Below are 17101 nucleotides of genomic sequence, written 5' to 3'. Positions count from 1 at the left end.
GAGTATGCGCGCACTATGCGGGGCATCGGGGCGAGGGGTCGAGCATTGTATTACTTGAATCGGCGTGAAATTATTGATCCGAGAAATAATTTCCTTGACCGAGGTCCGCACCACTTGGACATAGCCAACGTTCTCGAGTGCCTTATTATCTCTTGGATATACCATTGTATGATTTCAGCCGACCGGATTCACAGTGAACATGCCCCTATATTTTCAAGGTATTATAAAATGATCGGTGACCGATAACTTCAGACACCCCACGTATATCGCCGAGTCGTCACACGACGCAGTTGACCTCAACATCGTATGGGGTCAACGCTGGCCTCGACTCCCTATTTCCACCATGCCGATCCTAGAAGAGACGGTGACGGACAATGAACAACAAGACAATTCCGCAATCGCCGACGGCGATGCCCCTGGTCGCCCGCCGCGGGCGCCTCCAAACCCAGCTTCAGTCAAGATCAATGTCGAAGGCGCCTTCATCGTCGACGACGAGGTGAATACGCGCAATGGCACTGCGGATGAGCATGAGCATGTCCATTGGGAACACAAGGATATCCGTCTCCCACACCACACAGATGTAGTGAGCCATGTTGCTCTTGATGTACGTTACCTATGCGATCGTCTCTCACCCCTCCATCTGTCCTAACTTTGATCTTAGATTGGCGGCTCTTTAGCAAAGCTAGTCTACTTCTCTCGCGAGCCAGGCTCAACACACGGGGGTGGACGATTGAACTTCGTCAACTTCGAGACGGACCGGATCGATCTGTGCATTGACTTCATCCAAGAATTAAAGAAGACACAGTCCAAGCTCAATGGGTCGACTCCGCAAGAACTGTGTGTCATGGCAACAGGAGGAGGCGCATACAAGTTCTACAACCGGATGAAAGAGTTGCTTCACGTGGACGTAGTTCAAGAGGATGAGATGGAGTGCCTCATCATTGGTGAGAATTTTAGCAGAAGGCGTTGTGCAAGATGACTGACCAGTTGTTTCACAGGCTTGGATTTCTTCATTACAGAAATCCCGCGAGAGGTCTTCACATATAGTGAGGAAGAGCCGATGCAGTTCGCCGAAGCCCGTGCGGATATCTACCCCTACCTCTTGGTCAATATCGGATCCGGTGTCTCGATGGTCAAGGTCTCTGGACCTCGAGAGTTTCAACGGGTAGGCGGAACGTCCTTGGGAGGCGGAACATTCTGGGGCATTCTGTCCCTTCTCACTGGAGCACGCACTTTCGATGAGATGCTGCGGCTGGCCGAAAGGGGTGACAACAGCGGTGTAGATATGCTTGTGGGCGATATCTATGGCGGAGGATACAGTAAAATTGGGCTCAAAAGTACCACCATCGCAAGCACGTTTGGGAAAGTGTTTCGAATGAAGAGGATGGCCGAACGACACGCAGAAGACGGCGAGGGTCTTTTCAACGGCGATGGTCAGGACGACGACCACGACATGTTGCGTGGATTCAAAACGGAAGACATGGCCAGAAGTTTGCTATACGCAATATCGAACAACATTGGCCAGATTGCCTATCTCCAGTCAGAGAAGCACAAACTACAGCACATTTATTTTGGGGGTTCCTTCATTCGAGGCCATACTCAGACGATGAACACTCTCTCCTATGCCATCAAGTTCTGGTCCCAAGGCGAAAAACAAGCGTACTTTCTCCGGCACGAAGGATACCTTGGTGCTGTTGGAGCATTCCTTAAACGACAACCGAAGAATTGGGGCAGGCGCAACAGTTTTGAGGATATCAGACTTGGGAAAGTGTTGTCGAGGGAATAGGATTAATCATATGTGTCAGCAACAGTTCTTGCGGGAATCCTATCCAGGGTTGTTCGCACTATCGGTGGTATACCCTCTCGACCTGGAAAATATCGGGAACCTATCTGTATACTGGTCACCCAGTGCATACACCAGAACCCCCTTGGGCCGACGTGGCTGGAACGTTTGTGGTAGCACAAGAGTGTCGCCCAGAAAACATCAGTCAACAAACATATTGCGGTTTCCTCTAAAAACAAAGCATACAAGATGCAAGGGAGCCTTGTCAAGCTACCACGTCGCGGTCCTGGTGCATTGTCCTGGTTCTGGCACTGGCACTGTGGCAGGTCGTCTGCAACCATGTGCCGATCCACGGGACTTCTGATTCCCTGCCTGAAGAGATCCTTCATTGCATCACTGCCCGGAGATGCTGAAGCAAAATATAATGGACAATTGGCTTTCGATAAAGGCTTCTGCGTGGGACTACCGGAGGTTCATGCACGGAAGTAGAAAGTTAGAGCATCCCAATAATCGTGGGCTGGGAGTTCCGATTTTATGTAGCGGAAAGTTCCAACAATGACAATAGTGTCTTTTACTATTCTCCTTCAGTAGCACAATCCAGGACACAACTAACACAAATTTACGGCAGGGAAAGCCGGTCGGAAACATCATGCACTCAGAATCAATAATTTATGTTCATCGCTGTATCTGGGGGGACTAAGAGCAGAAGCACGAATCAGGGAGCTCGTGGCCTGCGGCTGTTGGCCGCCAGCAAAGGGCAATGGGCGGCAGCAACCAAGGAAAATTGGCCGAGGGTGGAGGCTCCCTCAACAAGCGATGCCGGTTGGTTGCCCCTCGAGTCCTTTCGTGCCTCTGATGATGCCTGACGTCAAATGGTTGTCCTCGCTCTCGCCGTCTCTCATCCCGGCCCTCACACGAGACTCGTCAACAATGGCCGTTATCCAGCCTCCTCCGGTTCGTCTCTATCTTACAATCATTCCTTTCTGCTGTCGCATTTGAAAGCACTCATTTCTGTGAAATCGCTGCTTGCTTCCGACCTTTGCTGTTTGTGACCCTTCGTTTTGCGCAACCACATAACCCAATTCTTTGTTTGGTGGTCTGTCTCGTATTGTGAAACGATTGAGCCTGCGGATGGGTTCGGCTTTGCGACAACGACAACCAAACAGTACACAAGACTTCACCTGCTTGACTTTCTATTCGAAACTGCCATATAGTTGATCCGCACGGGATTTCTCGGTTTTTTATTTAAATGGTCAGCGCTTCCATTATTAAACATCGAGAATTGGCATTAACGCATGACAGGCTCCTCTTGCGACGCTCGCCTCTGCTCTGAACCCAGCATCCCCCGCTCTCGTACCTCGCCAGGCCACGACTACCGTTGTAACGCAGTCATCGACGTCGTGTTCCGGACAATACTCTGGAGGTACACTCGCTGGTGCCATTATCGGAACTTTTTTTGGAACTCTCCTGTTGATCTTTCTCTTCAATTCGTTACAAGGCGGCAATTTTGGAAATCGACGTGAAGAGGTGATAGTTGAACGCAAGCGAAAACGACGCAGTCGAAGTGGTAGCTCATCAGGAGTACGGCGACCAAGTAGGGTCTACTCTGGGTAGGGATCGAATCGAAATCTCGACGTACTGAAGATGAGAATGACATGCGGAGCACAAGTTGTACGATAACTGATGATGGAATGATAACGGGTTGGGCAACATGACAACGGGGCATGCGCGCATCGCAGATGACCGGGCCGTGAATCACGGTGAGGGTTGGTTGAAGACGGGGCATCTTGTTTTGGGATGAGGGGAATTGAGATGGAAATACAGCGAAACGTGTCAGATATGTACAGAGGATTGGAGATCTGTGGAAGAGTCCAGTGTGATGCGCGACTGACCTATACACGCAATGTTCTTCGGCGTTGCTTGGAGAGTCATGAGAATTGCAGTCTTGTCTCCGTAACGATGATCTGAGCTGCTAAGACACCATGTCAAATGAGAAGACATTGCAACGAGAACCTCCATTGTATTGATTAAGGTTGCCGAGTTCATAGTCTTTCCCATTGATAAGGATCTTTTCTACGTATCCCTTTCGGTAGTAACTGTTTGCTGGCGTGGCTGGCTCGCACAACTCAACTCGCTAAACCTGCTGCTCCTGCCCGTGCTCTACCCGATAGGTCTCCTGCCGATCAGCGAAGGCACCTCCTTACTACGTAGCCAAGGCAGCTTACATCTCGGAAACAATTGGCATTGTAATCTCGACGCTCTTCTATTCTTCACCATAGTCGTGGGTGTAACGGAGTTTCGATATCTTGTCACATCCAGGCCATTAACAACACCCCGAGTTCAGCTGTTGACCTTGTGCCACAGGACGAGCAATATCACGAGACCGATTCAGAACACGCGAGCTAGACACCATGGCCGCCAAAGCAGTGATACCATTCCTTGTGGGAATGATGCTGGTCACTGGGTGCGCCAACACACTTCTGACAAAGTTTCAAGATCAACAATGTGTAAGGGGTTGCACGAGCAAGAATCCGAAGGATCACAGGACGTTCGAACAACCAGTCATCCAGACGTAAGGTCCAGTATTCAACTCAAAGTTGTTGATCGCTAACCTGCGCAGAGTACAAATGTTCATCGGTGAGATGGGATGTTGGCTCGTCATGTTGGGCTTCTACCTGTACCGCTACGTGATCCTTCGCTCCAAAGATACCCCTCTCTTCCACCGACCTGTCAATACCGAAGACGACCAGGAGGAGCAAGAGGAGGACGATGACACTGTCCGGCCGGCCTCTTCACGCGATGCTACCGATCCCGCCTTGAAGCCACTCTTACCCAACGCCGACGATCGAGCGCATCTTGAGGGTTGGAGGGTCGTTTTGTTAGGACTTCCAGCTTGTTGTGACATTGCAGGCACAACCCTAATGAACGTTGGATTACTGTTTGTGGCTGCCTCCATATACCAAATGACCAGAGGCGCGCTGGTTCTGTTCGTCGGACTGTTTAGTGTCCTGTTCTTGAAGAGAAAGCTCTATCTGTACCATTGGGTCTCCCTTCTCATTGTGGTACTAGGGGTTGCCTTGGTTGGTCTGGCTGGGGCGATTTCCTCTGGCGATAAGACCTCTCCTGCACCCAAGGAGGGTAGTCTGGAGCTGGTGCGGCACGCGATACTCAGTGTGAGAGACGTTGTACTGGAATCGGTGGATCCTACAGTTTTGCGCACAATCCTGGGTATTTTCCTGATCGCATTCGCTCAAATCTTCACCGCCACACAATTCTGTCTCGAAGAATGGATCCTGGAACATTACGCCCTGGAGCCACTCAAGGTGGTTGCGTGGGAAGGCTTGTTCGGCTTCGTCGTCACCGTCATAATTCAAGTCATTCTGCACTTGGCGGTTGGCATCACCAAAGCCGGGAAGTACGGATACTTTGATGCTGAGGAAGGCTATCGTCAAGTGTTCAGCAACCGTGCAATCGGCATTTCAAGTCTTGCAATCATGGTCTCCATTGGCGGCTTCAACTTCTTCGGCCTCTCTGTAACTCGAAGCATATCCGCCACTTCTCGGTCTATTATTGACACCTGCCGTACGCTTTTCATTTGGATTGTCTCGCTTGGACTTGGATGGGAGTCATTCAAATGGCTCCAGGTGCTTGGTTTTGCCTTGGTGAGTCATAACACCAACCGACCCAGGAGGGAACATAACTGACAGTTGCTACAGCTAGTATATGGTACATTCATGTTCAACGACCTCGTCAGACCACCGATCAAAGCCCTGTTTCCGCAAAGGCGAACCGGTGAATACGAGGCACTTTTGCCAGAAGAACCAATAGAGCATATATAGACTGCGATCAATTTGAGACTGGTGTTGTAATGCAACCTCGCATCGACTTTTTTCCTACGAGTCCTAAACAGCCTCTGGACTGGAGCTTCAAGCTATCTTTTAACAAAGCAATGCCTCACTATGCAACAATTGAGGGGTGAACGGGTGTCTCTAGATATCTCGGATTGTTCTAGGGGTGAATTGGCGCTACAACATGATCTTTTCAAAACTTTGTCCAACAACGGAGCGACAGAAACCTGTTCCTCTAATGAGCTTCGATGACAGTAGAACCGAGTCTTGCGACAATACCTCACGCCTTGTTCCCAGGACTCAGCAACCCTGGTTTCTTCCTGGAAAGTGGCAATTTCCAAGTGGCAGCCCTCGGCGCTGGATTTGAAAATGCGGTGTCAACTTTCTGTACCCTGTCATGTAAGGCATGACAATTACATGGTTGCCTCTTCCTTCTCAAATTCGAATGACATGCTATGCGGTGCAACAAACCCTGCCACTCTGCAAGTCTGTCACAATTGTGGTGTGTACCCTGAGGCTAGGTTGAAGCAAGGGATGAATTGCTGCACCTCAATACTCCCAAGGTGGCTGGACATGTCTGCTTCGAAAGGGGGGGGGGGGGGGGGACCATAGCGTGTGACACAGAATCGCATACCCGACGACGATGCAAGGGAAGAACTCAAGAAACGGCTGCACGCGTCTTGCAGAAGGATCGGGAGCCAGTGGCAGTTGGATTTCCAACACGCGTCAAAGCCAGACTCTGTCTTCCCGTGGATATATGTCTCATCTTCTCCTTCGTCGAAGAGCCACACCCGCAGCGTACTTATTCGAGCCCACACAAACACGATGGCACTTTTGATCCCTCCTCACGCCCTCGACGCATCAATTATTCATCGAGGCCAGTCCTTGCCGCTCATTCAGACCCAATGTTTGAGGGAGGGACAAATGACACCCACCCCTTCACCTTTCCAGCCTTCACGAAATCCATCCAGAACACAACTATCAAGGCTCCTTCATCGATGCAAGCCTGCGAAGTCGAATCCAAGCAGGTTATTTGAAGTCAGGACGCGAAGAACCACTTCGCATGCCTCCCTGGCAAACTCGGAGACAGCCTCTCCTCTAAGTCTACCCGAATCTCCTCCTCTTATTTGGGGGGACGACTACCCTACCACAACTCTGCCTTCTCCCGGACTGCGCAGGATGTTGGCGAGCTATAACGATTTGCGTGCTCTGGCTCGGAATGAGACCACTTCAACCCCAATAAGCCCGTTGCTTCCAAGCCCTATTGTGGGAACGCTTCAGAATGGACAACAGTATTTCAGATTGCACCACCCATGCGAGCGCCTGACCACACCCATCCCAGACGACGATTCATTGGACAGCCTCCATATACTGTCGTATTACTGCGATGATCGGGACGGCGATGAGCAAGACCAAGGAAGCCAACCCTCTGAGCATGGCACACTTGAGGAGGACAATCTAAGCACGGCCTCTGAATCCATGCCAGTAACTCCGCGTGACGACGACTATCGAGACACTCTTTGTTCGGACGAATCTGGGTGGCTAGCCAATACCACATCGCATGAAGAGAGAATGCGGCGATACAATGCTCGCTACTATCAAGTCGTGCAACGTCCTTGCACGTCTATTTGCACAGACGACAACGAGGATGGAGTGGTATATATTCGTGCATCTTCTTTCCAGCTCAAAGTCCACTAACTGCATCTCAGATGATTGCCACCGTTCTCGTTGGACCAGGCAAGCCAAGATTAATCCATATCCAACGTCCGCCATCTAGCCAGTCGAGATCTGAGTTGCCTGGCGATAGCACCGGTGCTCCATCTACACCAAAGCAAGCGCATGTTGAGATCTCTGCCTTCAGCCCGTATGACACTCCTTGTGATGTGACTCAGTTCAAGTCACACGTTTCAAACAGCGTCTGTCCTCCGGTCTCAGGAGCCTCTCCTCCCTTGACCGAGCCTTTCCCACAGCTTATGGCATTGACACTGCGAAGTAGGACAAGGGTAACGGAGCCACGCGGTACTGACGACATCGACACCGGCATCAAGATATCGACAGATCCCTTCAGAAGATCTCCTCGGAGGATGCAGAGCGATCGATTGTCTCCAACGCTAGAGAAGAGATGGGCGATTGGGAACACACTAGAAATGGACGCGCAGTCTATCTCAAGATTGTCACCTTCTGTCAAGAGCGCGAAATGGTCACGATGCCGAAAGCTGGAAAGGGCTCTCAACGCGGTCACCGTCGCTATTGACGAATTCCCTGATGGCATGCTCTGTCTCGAGTCGTCTGTTGTCATGGAGCTGCGAAATCCACAAATCTCCAACACAGTCTATCTCGAGGCTCTTGGCAGAATATTTCCTTCTGCGTCCTTATTGCTCATTTCGGCAATCACGGCCTGGGTGATTGTGGACCTCCACTTCTCCCGACTGAAAGGCCAGGTCGTCCCCATGGAGCGGTATTGGGCCCAGGCCGCAGCGTCTAATGAAAGCTTGCATCGAATACCCGACAAGGCACGAGAAATGCTGGGGATTGGTCTTCCTGATGAATCGTCGATTAAGCTTAACGAGTACGCGCTAAGAAAGAGAGCGATAGCCATGGAGGCAGGCATTGGCATTATCGGACAAAGGTTGATCGAAGGTTTGAGAGGGTCGTGGGATGAAGACATATGGCGATCTCTCAAAGTATTGGTGGAGGTAATCGAGGCGAGTCCGCCTCGCTGGCCTTGATCGATAGTGGTGCTCCGTGAAACATTTTTTGACCTTGTAACATCAATGATACGATTCATTCGTAATGCAAAACTGTCACCTCAATGCCAATCTGACATCCAAGCCCGTTTGGTTCAATACCCAAGCATTACTTACTTCCCACTCCCGCGTAGGGTCGTCCAACTCAATCTTGAACTTCATGAGGAGTGCTGGAACGAGCTTGTGCAGCTCTAGCATTGCGATGTTCTTACCCAGGCAGGACCTCTTTCCGGCACCAAAGGAGAGTAGACTGTGTTCCATGTGCTTGGTTTCCTGTTCCTTGGTGGTGAGCCAACGACTTGGGTTCCACATCTCTGCGTCGGAGCCGAAGACGTTCGGGCTGCGGTGGAAGACCCAGGGATTGATACCAACGACAGTGCCGCCAGGAACAAAGGTGCTGGTGCCGTCTTCGTGTTGTAGGGTTAGGCCTTCTTTGGGGGCGACGCGCTCCAGCGGCAAGGACAAGGCTGGATTCAGCCTGAGACCTTCCTTCACCACGGCACAGAGGTAGGGGAGGTTTTGCTGGGTCTCATTCCACGTCGGGGACGGGCGGGAGATTTTCTTCTGTGCTGCGGCTGAGTCTAGCTCGGTGGTCAGGCGCGCGAGGGAGTCTGGGTTCTTGAGGAGATGGTAGAAGATGGCGCGGAGAGTAGAGGCGATCGTGTCGCTGCCGGCATTGATATTCATCTAATTGCAAAGCCAAAGCTGAGGGTTAGGGCGTGATGATATGAAGCTGGGAAGAAGGGTTTCTGGGAAGGACTCACAAATAGGTTTGATAGAATCTGAGCGTCGGTCAAGGTCTCGTCTCCTTCAGTGCCATCTTTTCGGATTTTCAAAAATCGGCTGAGGAAATCTGGTCTGTTCAACTTATCTTCCTTGTCATCTGCGTCGCCGGCCTCCTCCAGTTCCCTCAATCGCTCCTTCAGCAGTCTTTGGGCGAACAGCAGGATTGGAGAACTGACGCTCTTCCGGAAGTATCTCACGTAAAAAGGGTTCTTCCCCAGGACGGCTTCGTCCAGCCAAGGCATTTGTCCAAGGACACTGAAGTAGGAGAAATTCGCCCCGATCGCTTCGATGATGTTGTCCGCATCGATACCAGATTCAATGAAACCTAACCGCCGACTAAAAGTGAGTTCCCCGATGACGTCGAAGGCGAAGAACTGTAGATAGCGTCCCAGATCAAGCACGCGTCCAGGGGACGGCGAAGTGCTGGCGAATTGTTCCTCCAAAGTGTGTAGAAATACATCCGTTGTGCGATCCACAAGTTCTTCGTACTCGACCAGCGTGCTCAGCGAATATGCATGGGCAATCAGCCTTTTTGATCTTGCATGCTGGCTTTCATCTGTCATGGCGACGAGGCTGGCCGCCCGTCGTCCGTTCACGATGTTTTGAAAGCAACTGTAGAAGTCGGACTTCACCAGGCCTTTGCCAATCCCGTAGATCTGAGGGACGTAACTCTGCGACCCTGAAACGGAGATGCACTTGGGCCCCAGTCGGACGAGGTTGCCATACTTCTTGTGGAGTATGAGATGTTTCTCGTGGGCATTACGATTGTAGACAAGAAGAAGGCGATAGATATTGGTGAGACGCGCGGCGAAGGGCCCCGGTATTGAGGAGAGGGAGACGTAAACTCCGAAGAGATATGATATGAAAAGGATGGGAAGGGCGTATATCAAGAGAGGAAGCAGCATGGCTCCTTGAAACGTTCAGGCCAATGGAGTCTCGATCAAGAGGATAGACATAAAATTGAATACCAGAGGTTAGCGACACATTCCAGGAGCTATTACAACTATCTCAGCAGCAAAGATATACTTCGAAGCAAAGAGGGTGGCCGTGGAAACCTTTCTTTACCTGGGTCGAGCTCTTCGGCCTTCTTCCGCCCATCGAAAGGACGAGAGGCGAAAGTGTGCGGAGTTACTCAGGAACAGCACAAAATAATTTAGATGGATACGTGAAGGGTGGTTGGAGATCTTTTTTTAGGCTGAAGATGTGGGATTGCAACCATTGCCTTAGGGCGGAACGCTTTCCGTGCCGTCGCGTCGCAAGCCACAGTCGAATCAACCCGAAGATTTATGGGGGTTCAATATCTGGGAGATCGATATTGTCTTGATCGCTGCCGCTACATCCGCAGCGCTTTCAGATGTTTCAGCACCCCAAGTCAGGCTCGAGCCTAACTTGGTTCGGGTTCACAATGCCTTTCTCCTTTGTCGTTTGGGCTCCCAATGAATCTTTGCCATGACAGGGTTGTGGGCTAATGACCGGGCGCTCGGCGGACACGCTGACCAGTTTCTAGACCAATGTCATTGGACAGGTAGGTTAGGTGGAGTTCTCCCGTATGCACAAGCACACGCAATGAAGCATTCGGGCACATCATGGCTCTGTCCAGTCGACTTGTTCGGTCACTGGTGCCCCTCCATCTTTGGCGTATGAGATTTTCAACCGTAGGCGGAGTTTTGTGGGAAGAGGCTATTCGAGCAATTAGTCAAGCGAGACATGACAAAGATTTGAAAGACTTACCCCCGTCGCTGCAATCACCTTCATGCCCTGAGTAGCCTCGTCACCAGGTCCCAGCGTGCTTTTGTTTATCGCTTGCAAGGTCAGCTTCTGGCTTTTTGGGACTGCCGCCTGCAAGCCGACATTTGACAATTGCTCAAAAGCGGAGCTATTCCTAAACCTGGCAATGGCCTGTATGGCAGGACCACTTCTAGAGACATGAATCGCAAGGGACAGACCATTCTTGTTGTACACAGGGTGTGACTGTGGTCCAACAGGTGCAGGGCTGGCGGGTTTCGTAGTTCCGTTGCCGAACAGGTCCATGATGGCGTCCGTGTTGGAAGTTGGTGCAGGACTCTTTGTTTGTGGTGGAGGACTTGAAACTGAGCTCCCACCTCCAAGAATATCTGCTAACAGGTCTGCTGTCTGTTGTTGACCGTTCAATGTAGCGCTAGTGTCAACAGCGGGCACGTCCGATCCGCCCATAAGATCGAGGAGCATGTCTGATTCGGTTGTTTTCGAAACTTTGACATTTGTCTTCGCTTTCAGGGTCTTTCTCTTGTCCTTCGCAGGCGTGGCCGACTGACCAAGAACTCGTTGTTCCTCTTTGATTTCTGGGGGCGGCATTTTCTCCAGGACACCTCTTCGAATCGAGTCGTAACCGAACATGTTGCTATATTCCACCGCTCTTTGCTGGATCTCAATGCTAAGGTCGGCAGTTCGGGAATTCATCAAGCGCCTTATCCGCTCAATTTGTGACTGGTCGGACATTCTTGTAGTCAGCTTCATTGCAGAAGTGATGATGTATTCAGTCACCACTTGATTCGCGTATGTTGAATTGAGGATTGTGGTGTACAGATCGACAATATCGGTTTCTTTAACTTCCTTCACCAGCTCTTCTTCTTCATACGAGCCACCACGGAGGAGAGCGTCGCCATATTCGCCGATGACCCAGACAGCAGAAAGAGTCAGAGCCTCTTGTGTGATGTCCGATTTCAGAGCCGCGTATAACTTTTGGACTGCATATGTTTGCTGATCGGGTGTGGTGGCAATGAGGCGAATGAAGGACGAGAGAATCTGCTCTTTGACAAAGTTTCCGGCAAGCTTGACAACTCGCAGCATAGTATCGATGTGCCAGCGCTTGTTTGGGGCAAACCGATCGGCAGCAATGCCAATCTGCGTTGTCATGACGGGTTTGAACTCGGTATCGGCGACCTCCAGAAAGGCCAAAAGTTCTCGTATGAGCACTCGTACATTGTCCTCTCGAATCAAGGTGAAACTAAGATCCAGTGCCCGTCGTCGGATGGAGATATCGGGATCCCTCAAGCACTCCAGAATTGTGTTCCGGTGCCTTTGGACGGCGTTCGGCTCGATGGCAACTACCTTGATCAAAGTGTTTAGTGCAACATACCGAATGTTGTTGTCCTTGTTGGCCAAAAATTTCCCGAGGATGTTAACACCCAGAACCCTCAGCCCCGAGTCGGCTTCGATGTCCAGGATGGTAAGAACGGCCTCGTATAGTATAGCATTTCCAACATTCTTCGTGGACTCGGTGTTGGTGGCCACTTGCGCGAGAATATCGTTGATCTGCTCGCTGGTGGCAGCATCGCCCCGCCCCAACACTCGGAAAAGCCGCAGGATTTTGACTTGTAAAAATGGGTCAGTGATGCCGGAGACATCATGCTCAGGCGTGTAGCCCGAGCTCGTCAGGCTTTTCAAAGTGCGGACCAAGTGTGGAACAACTGGCCGGAACATTTCAACCACCCCTTCCTCTCCACCTTCTGCCTCATCTGCTTCGCACATGCTCGTTATCAGCGTCAACCCACAGAGGAGGACCCCGTGATTTCTATCTTGCAGCAACACCTTGGCCTTCTCCATGAAATGTTCTTGCAGATCTGGGACTTTTCGGCATATTCGCATGGCGCAGAGCGCAGCCTTTCGACGTATATAGGGGTTTGCGGTGGATATGAGGGTCTCGACTTCGGGGAATAAGTCTCTGGACATTTCAACGGAGGCAATGTTGCCCAAGGTACAGAGTGCTAGGCCCACGACATATTGATTTGAGTGATTGAGATCGCTGTGGATGGTCAGCAAGACGCTTTAACGGGAGTCGAAATGCGTGTGTACTTCTTCAGTGAATTGGTAACCAACGTGAGGACTTCTTGATTCTCGTCCAGCAACAGCATCGTGCCTAGATAGCCCAGGCGCTTGTCTGCGAATCTGGGAGAGGCCAGGAGTTTGAGGCACTCTATCTGGCCGAAATGGGTGCGTTCTCCTAGCGTAAAGAGGTATAACAGCTTTGCGACATTGTTCCTTCTACTTCAGGTCAGATACATCCCTGCCGACATAGCGATTGTAGTGAGCGACCTAATGTTGGAATCTCCGCTCTCTTCCCGAAAACTAGCCCTGATTGCGGCACTCTCCTTTTGAACGACGGCACGCTCGTCTGCGATGGTTTTGGAGGCTCGCACATTGCGGATGAATTGCTTGACTGAACACTGATCAGTATGCCTCGAGCACCGCATGCGGGATACAGGGTGACTGACGGGAGGTCATGTTGGCTCACGCTGACCCAAAGTCGGGGTCGTCCAAGAATGTTCACTCTTTCATGGATCTCGGCACGGCTGTATAATTCTTTGGGCTGGCCCTAGACTTGGCTTGCGGACGAGGATGACGGAGACACTAGGATTCTGGGAGAATTGACAATGCAGAGTTGGGACGTCAGGTCAAGAACCGCCTGAGGCATCTTGTAGAAGTGTCCTTCAATGGCAGCCAATTGATGCCCGTGTCACGCCAAGAGCCGTGGCACTAACGCCATGAGCGACGGTAGACCCAGACACAGGTACTCGGTGCGCACAGAGTGTAAACCATCCACTCTTCATATCGACTCCTCACTGCAGGCACCAAAAGATGTTGTTACAAACCCTCCATCAACATAGCTACACTTCGTCGAAACGCCCATAATGCCCTACGATGTCAAAGTATTCTCACGGTGGATGTGCCACCTGTCGAAAGGCCCATGTCAAATGTGATCAAAAGAACCCTGCTTGCTCCAGATGTATGCTTCAAGCATGGTGAACCTGGACAACAACAATCTGATTGAGCTTCAGGCGCCAACCGAGGCTGGCTCTGCCCTGGCTACCGACGACCTCTCCGATGGTCCCTGAAATACGAGAAAGTTACAAGACCAAGTTCAGCTCCTTCGGGTGCCACAGATCCAAGGTCCAACTTTCTGCCAGAGAATTCTCACCAGCAAGAGATCTCTTCCTCCTTCCTCAGTGGCTCATGGCGTGATACTGGAATTCCACTCTCGAGTGTAGACAGGACCTCAGGGCACAGCGGCGCAAGCGTCAGTTCAGGATCAACACAGGATGCTCTCACGATAGTATTTCCCAAGCCCTTCCTGTCAGATAATCTCGTGAGTGCATCCGCATTCCCACGATCGTCGTCGATTTTCCAGGATTCCGTCTTACTCCTCGACTCCTACTCCGGAGTTCTATCCCGAGTTCTATCCATTTATGATGGCCGCTTCAGCCCGTTTCGTGCTGCGGCCCTTTCGGAGTGGAGGCGCTCGCCTCTCCTCTACTCTGCGTTCAAGTATTTTGTCGGTATCTACCTATCAGGCGGCGATGCTAACTGTCGACACTGTCTGGGTGTGAATGAAGCGCGCCTTGTCGTTCTCGGTGGATTGTCCTCCAGCCTTCTAACCATTAGCAGGTCTATTCCAGTTCGAAAGACAGAAGTCCTTTTCGTTGTGTGCATGTTTGGCCTTAGCAGTAGCTGGTACGATTGGAAGGATCTTGGGTTGGAACACTACTACGGTGCATCTGCACTGCTGTCCGAACTGCTCATAGAGAACCCCAAGATTCCGCCGAAGACTACCCAATTCTTCGCCGAATTCCTGTTGTACTGGTGGATGATGCTATCCTTTGCTTGCGACCCGGAGTTGCGCCAAATTCAAGACCCACCACCAATTCCTCAGCACATGCCAGAACCACGAATGCCTCATCCCTTGACGGGAATCTCTCCAGAATCTCAACTCCTTCTGGGGAAGGTTGGCCGCCTTGTCCTCTCGCAGCGTAGGACCGCCCTTCGACAAGCGATGACTACTGCAGGAGCGCTCAATTACGGACTCGCTGGTATTGAGGAGTCTCGCAACCTTGAACATCAATTGGTCTCTTTGAAAATTCCCACAGCCGACATGATTTTGGATCCGCAAGATCCTCATACTTCTGTCAATGACCTGGTCAACATCGCCCAAGCATATCAACTGTGCGGGCTTTTACTGCTTTATTGTACTTATCCCAACTTGCTAGACCACAAGCTGCCCCCTGAAACTTCGCATGCCGCGAGAACCTGGGTCTCGGAGACCCCGAAATCGATCGCAGAATATCTCATATCATTGGCAATTCATGTCCTCCGGGTGCTGGAGCAGAACTCGAAAAACTCAGGCACTCGGACCATCGAAGCGATATTGCTCATGATTGTGTCCGGCGTGCTTTCGCAGAGGGCGGTTTGTCCTTCTGGGTCTGAGGGCGAGATGCAGTGCGACATATGTTACCAGCTGCCTGGAATCTCGCTGTCTCACGAGCACTCTAGTCTCCACGGCCAAATGACAGCAACGGAAGCTAGGGCATTGGTCGTCACGCGGTTTCAGCGAATCCAAGACATCCTACCATTCAATACAATCTGGCGCATGAAGTTGTTAGTCTTAGAGACCTGGAGGCTGATGGACCAGGGATCAGATGTCTTTTGGGTAGATTTATTGGTCCAAAACAACTGGCAATTTGTGATGATTTGAATATGACCATGGACGCATCCGAGGCGCTCTCCATTGCTTGGCCCGCAAATATTGGTCACGGATTAGTCCGTGATGGGAGAAGAATGGAACGCTGGCGCTAAACGTCTACACTGATGTCCTGTCTGATGGGGATTTGGTCGGTCTTCCTTTTCTTGCTTGTCTCCAACGCCGTTGGTTTCCTGTTCCTCTGTGCATTCTTTCAGTCAGATTTTGCCTATAACACCTATTAACTGCGACTCTCACAATGCACGTCCTGGTCGTGCTTTGTCATCCAAACCAGGAGTCCTTTACTCGCGCTGTCGCGGATCAAGTTATCAAAGGAGCAGAGAGCGCAGGTCATACAGTCAAGATCATTGATTTGTACCGAGAAGGCTTCAATCCGATCTTCACTTCACGCGACTGGGAACAATTTGAAGGTGTGCCAATGCCCGAGGATGTGCTTGAGCATCAGCGTTTCGTGGAAGAATCAGACGCAATTTTCCTCATTTTCCCTATCTGGTGGTACCAAATGCCTGCTATGATGAAGGGATGGCTGGACAGAGTTTGGTCCGCGGGCTGGTGCTACAAATGGGAGCGCAATCCTGAAGGCAGCTTGTTGAGGCACCGGCCTTGTACAGTCCTTGCTCTCGCCGGCGCGACTTCCCAACAGCTCGATAGATGGGGCTATGACAAGCAAATTCATCATTTGTGGAGATATGGCATCTTCGGCTACTGCGGGTTCGAGCCACTCCGAATCACTATCTTCGATGATTGCTCGTACTCGGAGAACGGGAAGCACACTCAACATCTGAACGCGGCGTTTCGAGCAGGACGGGATATTGGTCATGATCCCGAGGCTCTTCCGGGAATCAAACCTTTTTTAGACCAAGGCCTCACCATTCGAGGAGACAAATATGTTGAGCAGTGATACTTACCCTGCTTCCAAGCTGCGAGGGTGGAGTGAAAGGCCGGAAAACCACCACACGGGGCCCAACACCTGGCCTTAGAGAGAAGCTAGAATATGGCACTGGCTTTCTGCATGCCTCCCGTTGGGTTCCTCCTAGACCTCGACAATGGTGATTTCCGTTGCATACACCGCTGATACAGTTTTGTTCTACGCCGCATGCGAGGCCAATGCAAGGAGCCCCAAATACTCCGTCTAGGCAGGATAATCGCACCTCCTGTTATTGGTTGAATACTTCTACACCTTACCCAATCCGAAGCAAAATTGCGAACATCCTTGACAATGATTCACTCTGGACCACGACATATCTCTAGCCGAGCGGCTTTGCGTGGAGATACTCGCCTATCATGCAAGCTGGTAACAATTCATGGCTGGCGGCAGCAAGCTATTCTATGATGTGCTTGGATACTTAGAGATCCACCGAGAGTCCTTGCAGCACAGACGACTGTGAGGGATTCTACGTGTACATATTCCATGGATTCACAG

The 17101-nt window shown here is 51.1% G+C and overlaps 7 protein-coding genes across 7 annotated transcripts; 5 read left to right on the top strand and 2 right to left on the bottom strand.

Moving 5' to 3' along the window:
• Positions 1–343: 343 nt before the first annotated feature.
• Positions 344–1786, top strand: AYO21_06527 (hypothetical protein; the record flags this gene model as incomplete). Its single annotated transcript, XM_022656487.1, has 3 exons — positions 344–604; positions 662–944; positions 999–1786. The coding sequence occupies 3 exons, from the start codon at positions 344–346 to the stop codon at positions 1784–1786; spliced, it is 1332 nt and encodes a 443-aa protein (XP_022511275.1).
• A 2408-nt stretch (positions 1787–4194) lies between these two features.
• Positions 4195–5622, top strand: AYO21_06526 (hypothetical protein; the record flags this gene model as incomplete). The annotated part of the gene is made up of 3 exons (XM_022656486.1): positions 4195–4355; positions 4404–5445; positions 5500–5622. 3 exons carry the CDS (start codon positions 4195–4197, stop codon positions 5620–5622), a joined length of 1326 nt encoding a protein of 441 aa, XP_022511274.1.
• Positions 5623–6810: 1188 nt separating this feature from the next.
• On the top strand, positions 6811–8360 carry AYO21_06525 (hypothetical protein; the record flags this gene model as incomplete). The annotated part of the gene is made up of 2 exons (XM_022656485.1): positions 6811–7287; positions 7341–8360. The coding sequence occupies 2 exons, from the start codon at positions 6811–6813 to the stop codon at positions 8358–8360; spliced, it is 1497 nt and encodes a 498-aa protein (XP_022511273.1).
• A 75-nt stretch (positions 8361–8435) lies between these two features.
• AYO21_06524 (hypothetical protein) lies at positions 8436–10069 on the bottom strand (the record flags this gene model as incomplete). The annotated part of the gene is made up of 2 exons (XM_022656484.1): positions 8436–9065; positions 9143–10069. 2 exons carry the CDS (start codon positions 10067–10069, stop codon positions 8436–8438), a joined length of 1557 nt encoding a protein of 518 aa, XP_022511272.1.
• Positions 10070–10748: 679 nt separating this feature from the next.
• On the bottom strand, positions 10749–13427 carry AYO21_06523 (hypothetical protein; the record flags this gene model as incomplete). Its single annotated transcript, XM_022656483.1, has 5 exons — positions 10749–10844; positions 10896–12948; positions 12999–13187; positions 13239–13362; positions 13418–13427. 5 exons carry the CDS (start codon positions 13425–13427, stop codon positions 10749–10751), a joined length of 2472 nt encoding a protein of 823 aa, XP_022511271.1.
• Positions 13428–13942: 515 nt separating this feature from the next.
• Positions 13943–15672, top strand: AYO21_06522 (hypothetical protein; the record flags this gene model as incomplete). Its single annotated transcript, XM_022656482.1, has 2 exons — positions 13943–14030; positions 14087–15672. The coding sequence occupies 2 exons, from the start codon at positions 13943–13945 to the stop codon at positions 15670–15672; spliced, it is 1674 nt and encodes a 557-aa protein (XP_022511270.1).
• Positions 15673–15916: 244 nt separating this feature from the next.
• AYO21_06521 (hypothetical protein) lies at positions 15917–16579 on the top strand (the record flags this gene model as incomplete). The annotated part of the gene is made up of 1 exon (XM_022656481.1): positions 15917–16579. One exon carries the CDS (start codon positions 15917–15919, stop codon positions 16577–16579), a length of 663 nt encoding a protein of 220 aa, XP_022511269.1.
• Between the last annotated feature and the right edge of the window lie 522 nt (positions 16580–17101).

Source organism: Fonsecaea monophora, assembly GCF_001642475.1.
Source record: "Fonsecaea monophora strain CBS 269.37 chromosome Unknown Scaff45, whole genome shotgun sequence".
Classification (NCBI taxonomy): domain Eukaryota; kingdom Fungi; phylum Ascomycota; class Eurotiomycetes; order Chaetothyriales; family Herpotrichiellaceae; genus Fonsecaea; species Fonsecaea monophora.
The sequence above is the reverse complement of the archived record's forward strand: the minus strand, read 5'-3'. Positions and strand labels throughout refer to the sequence as shown.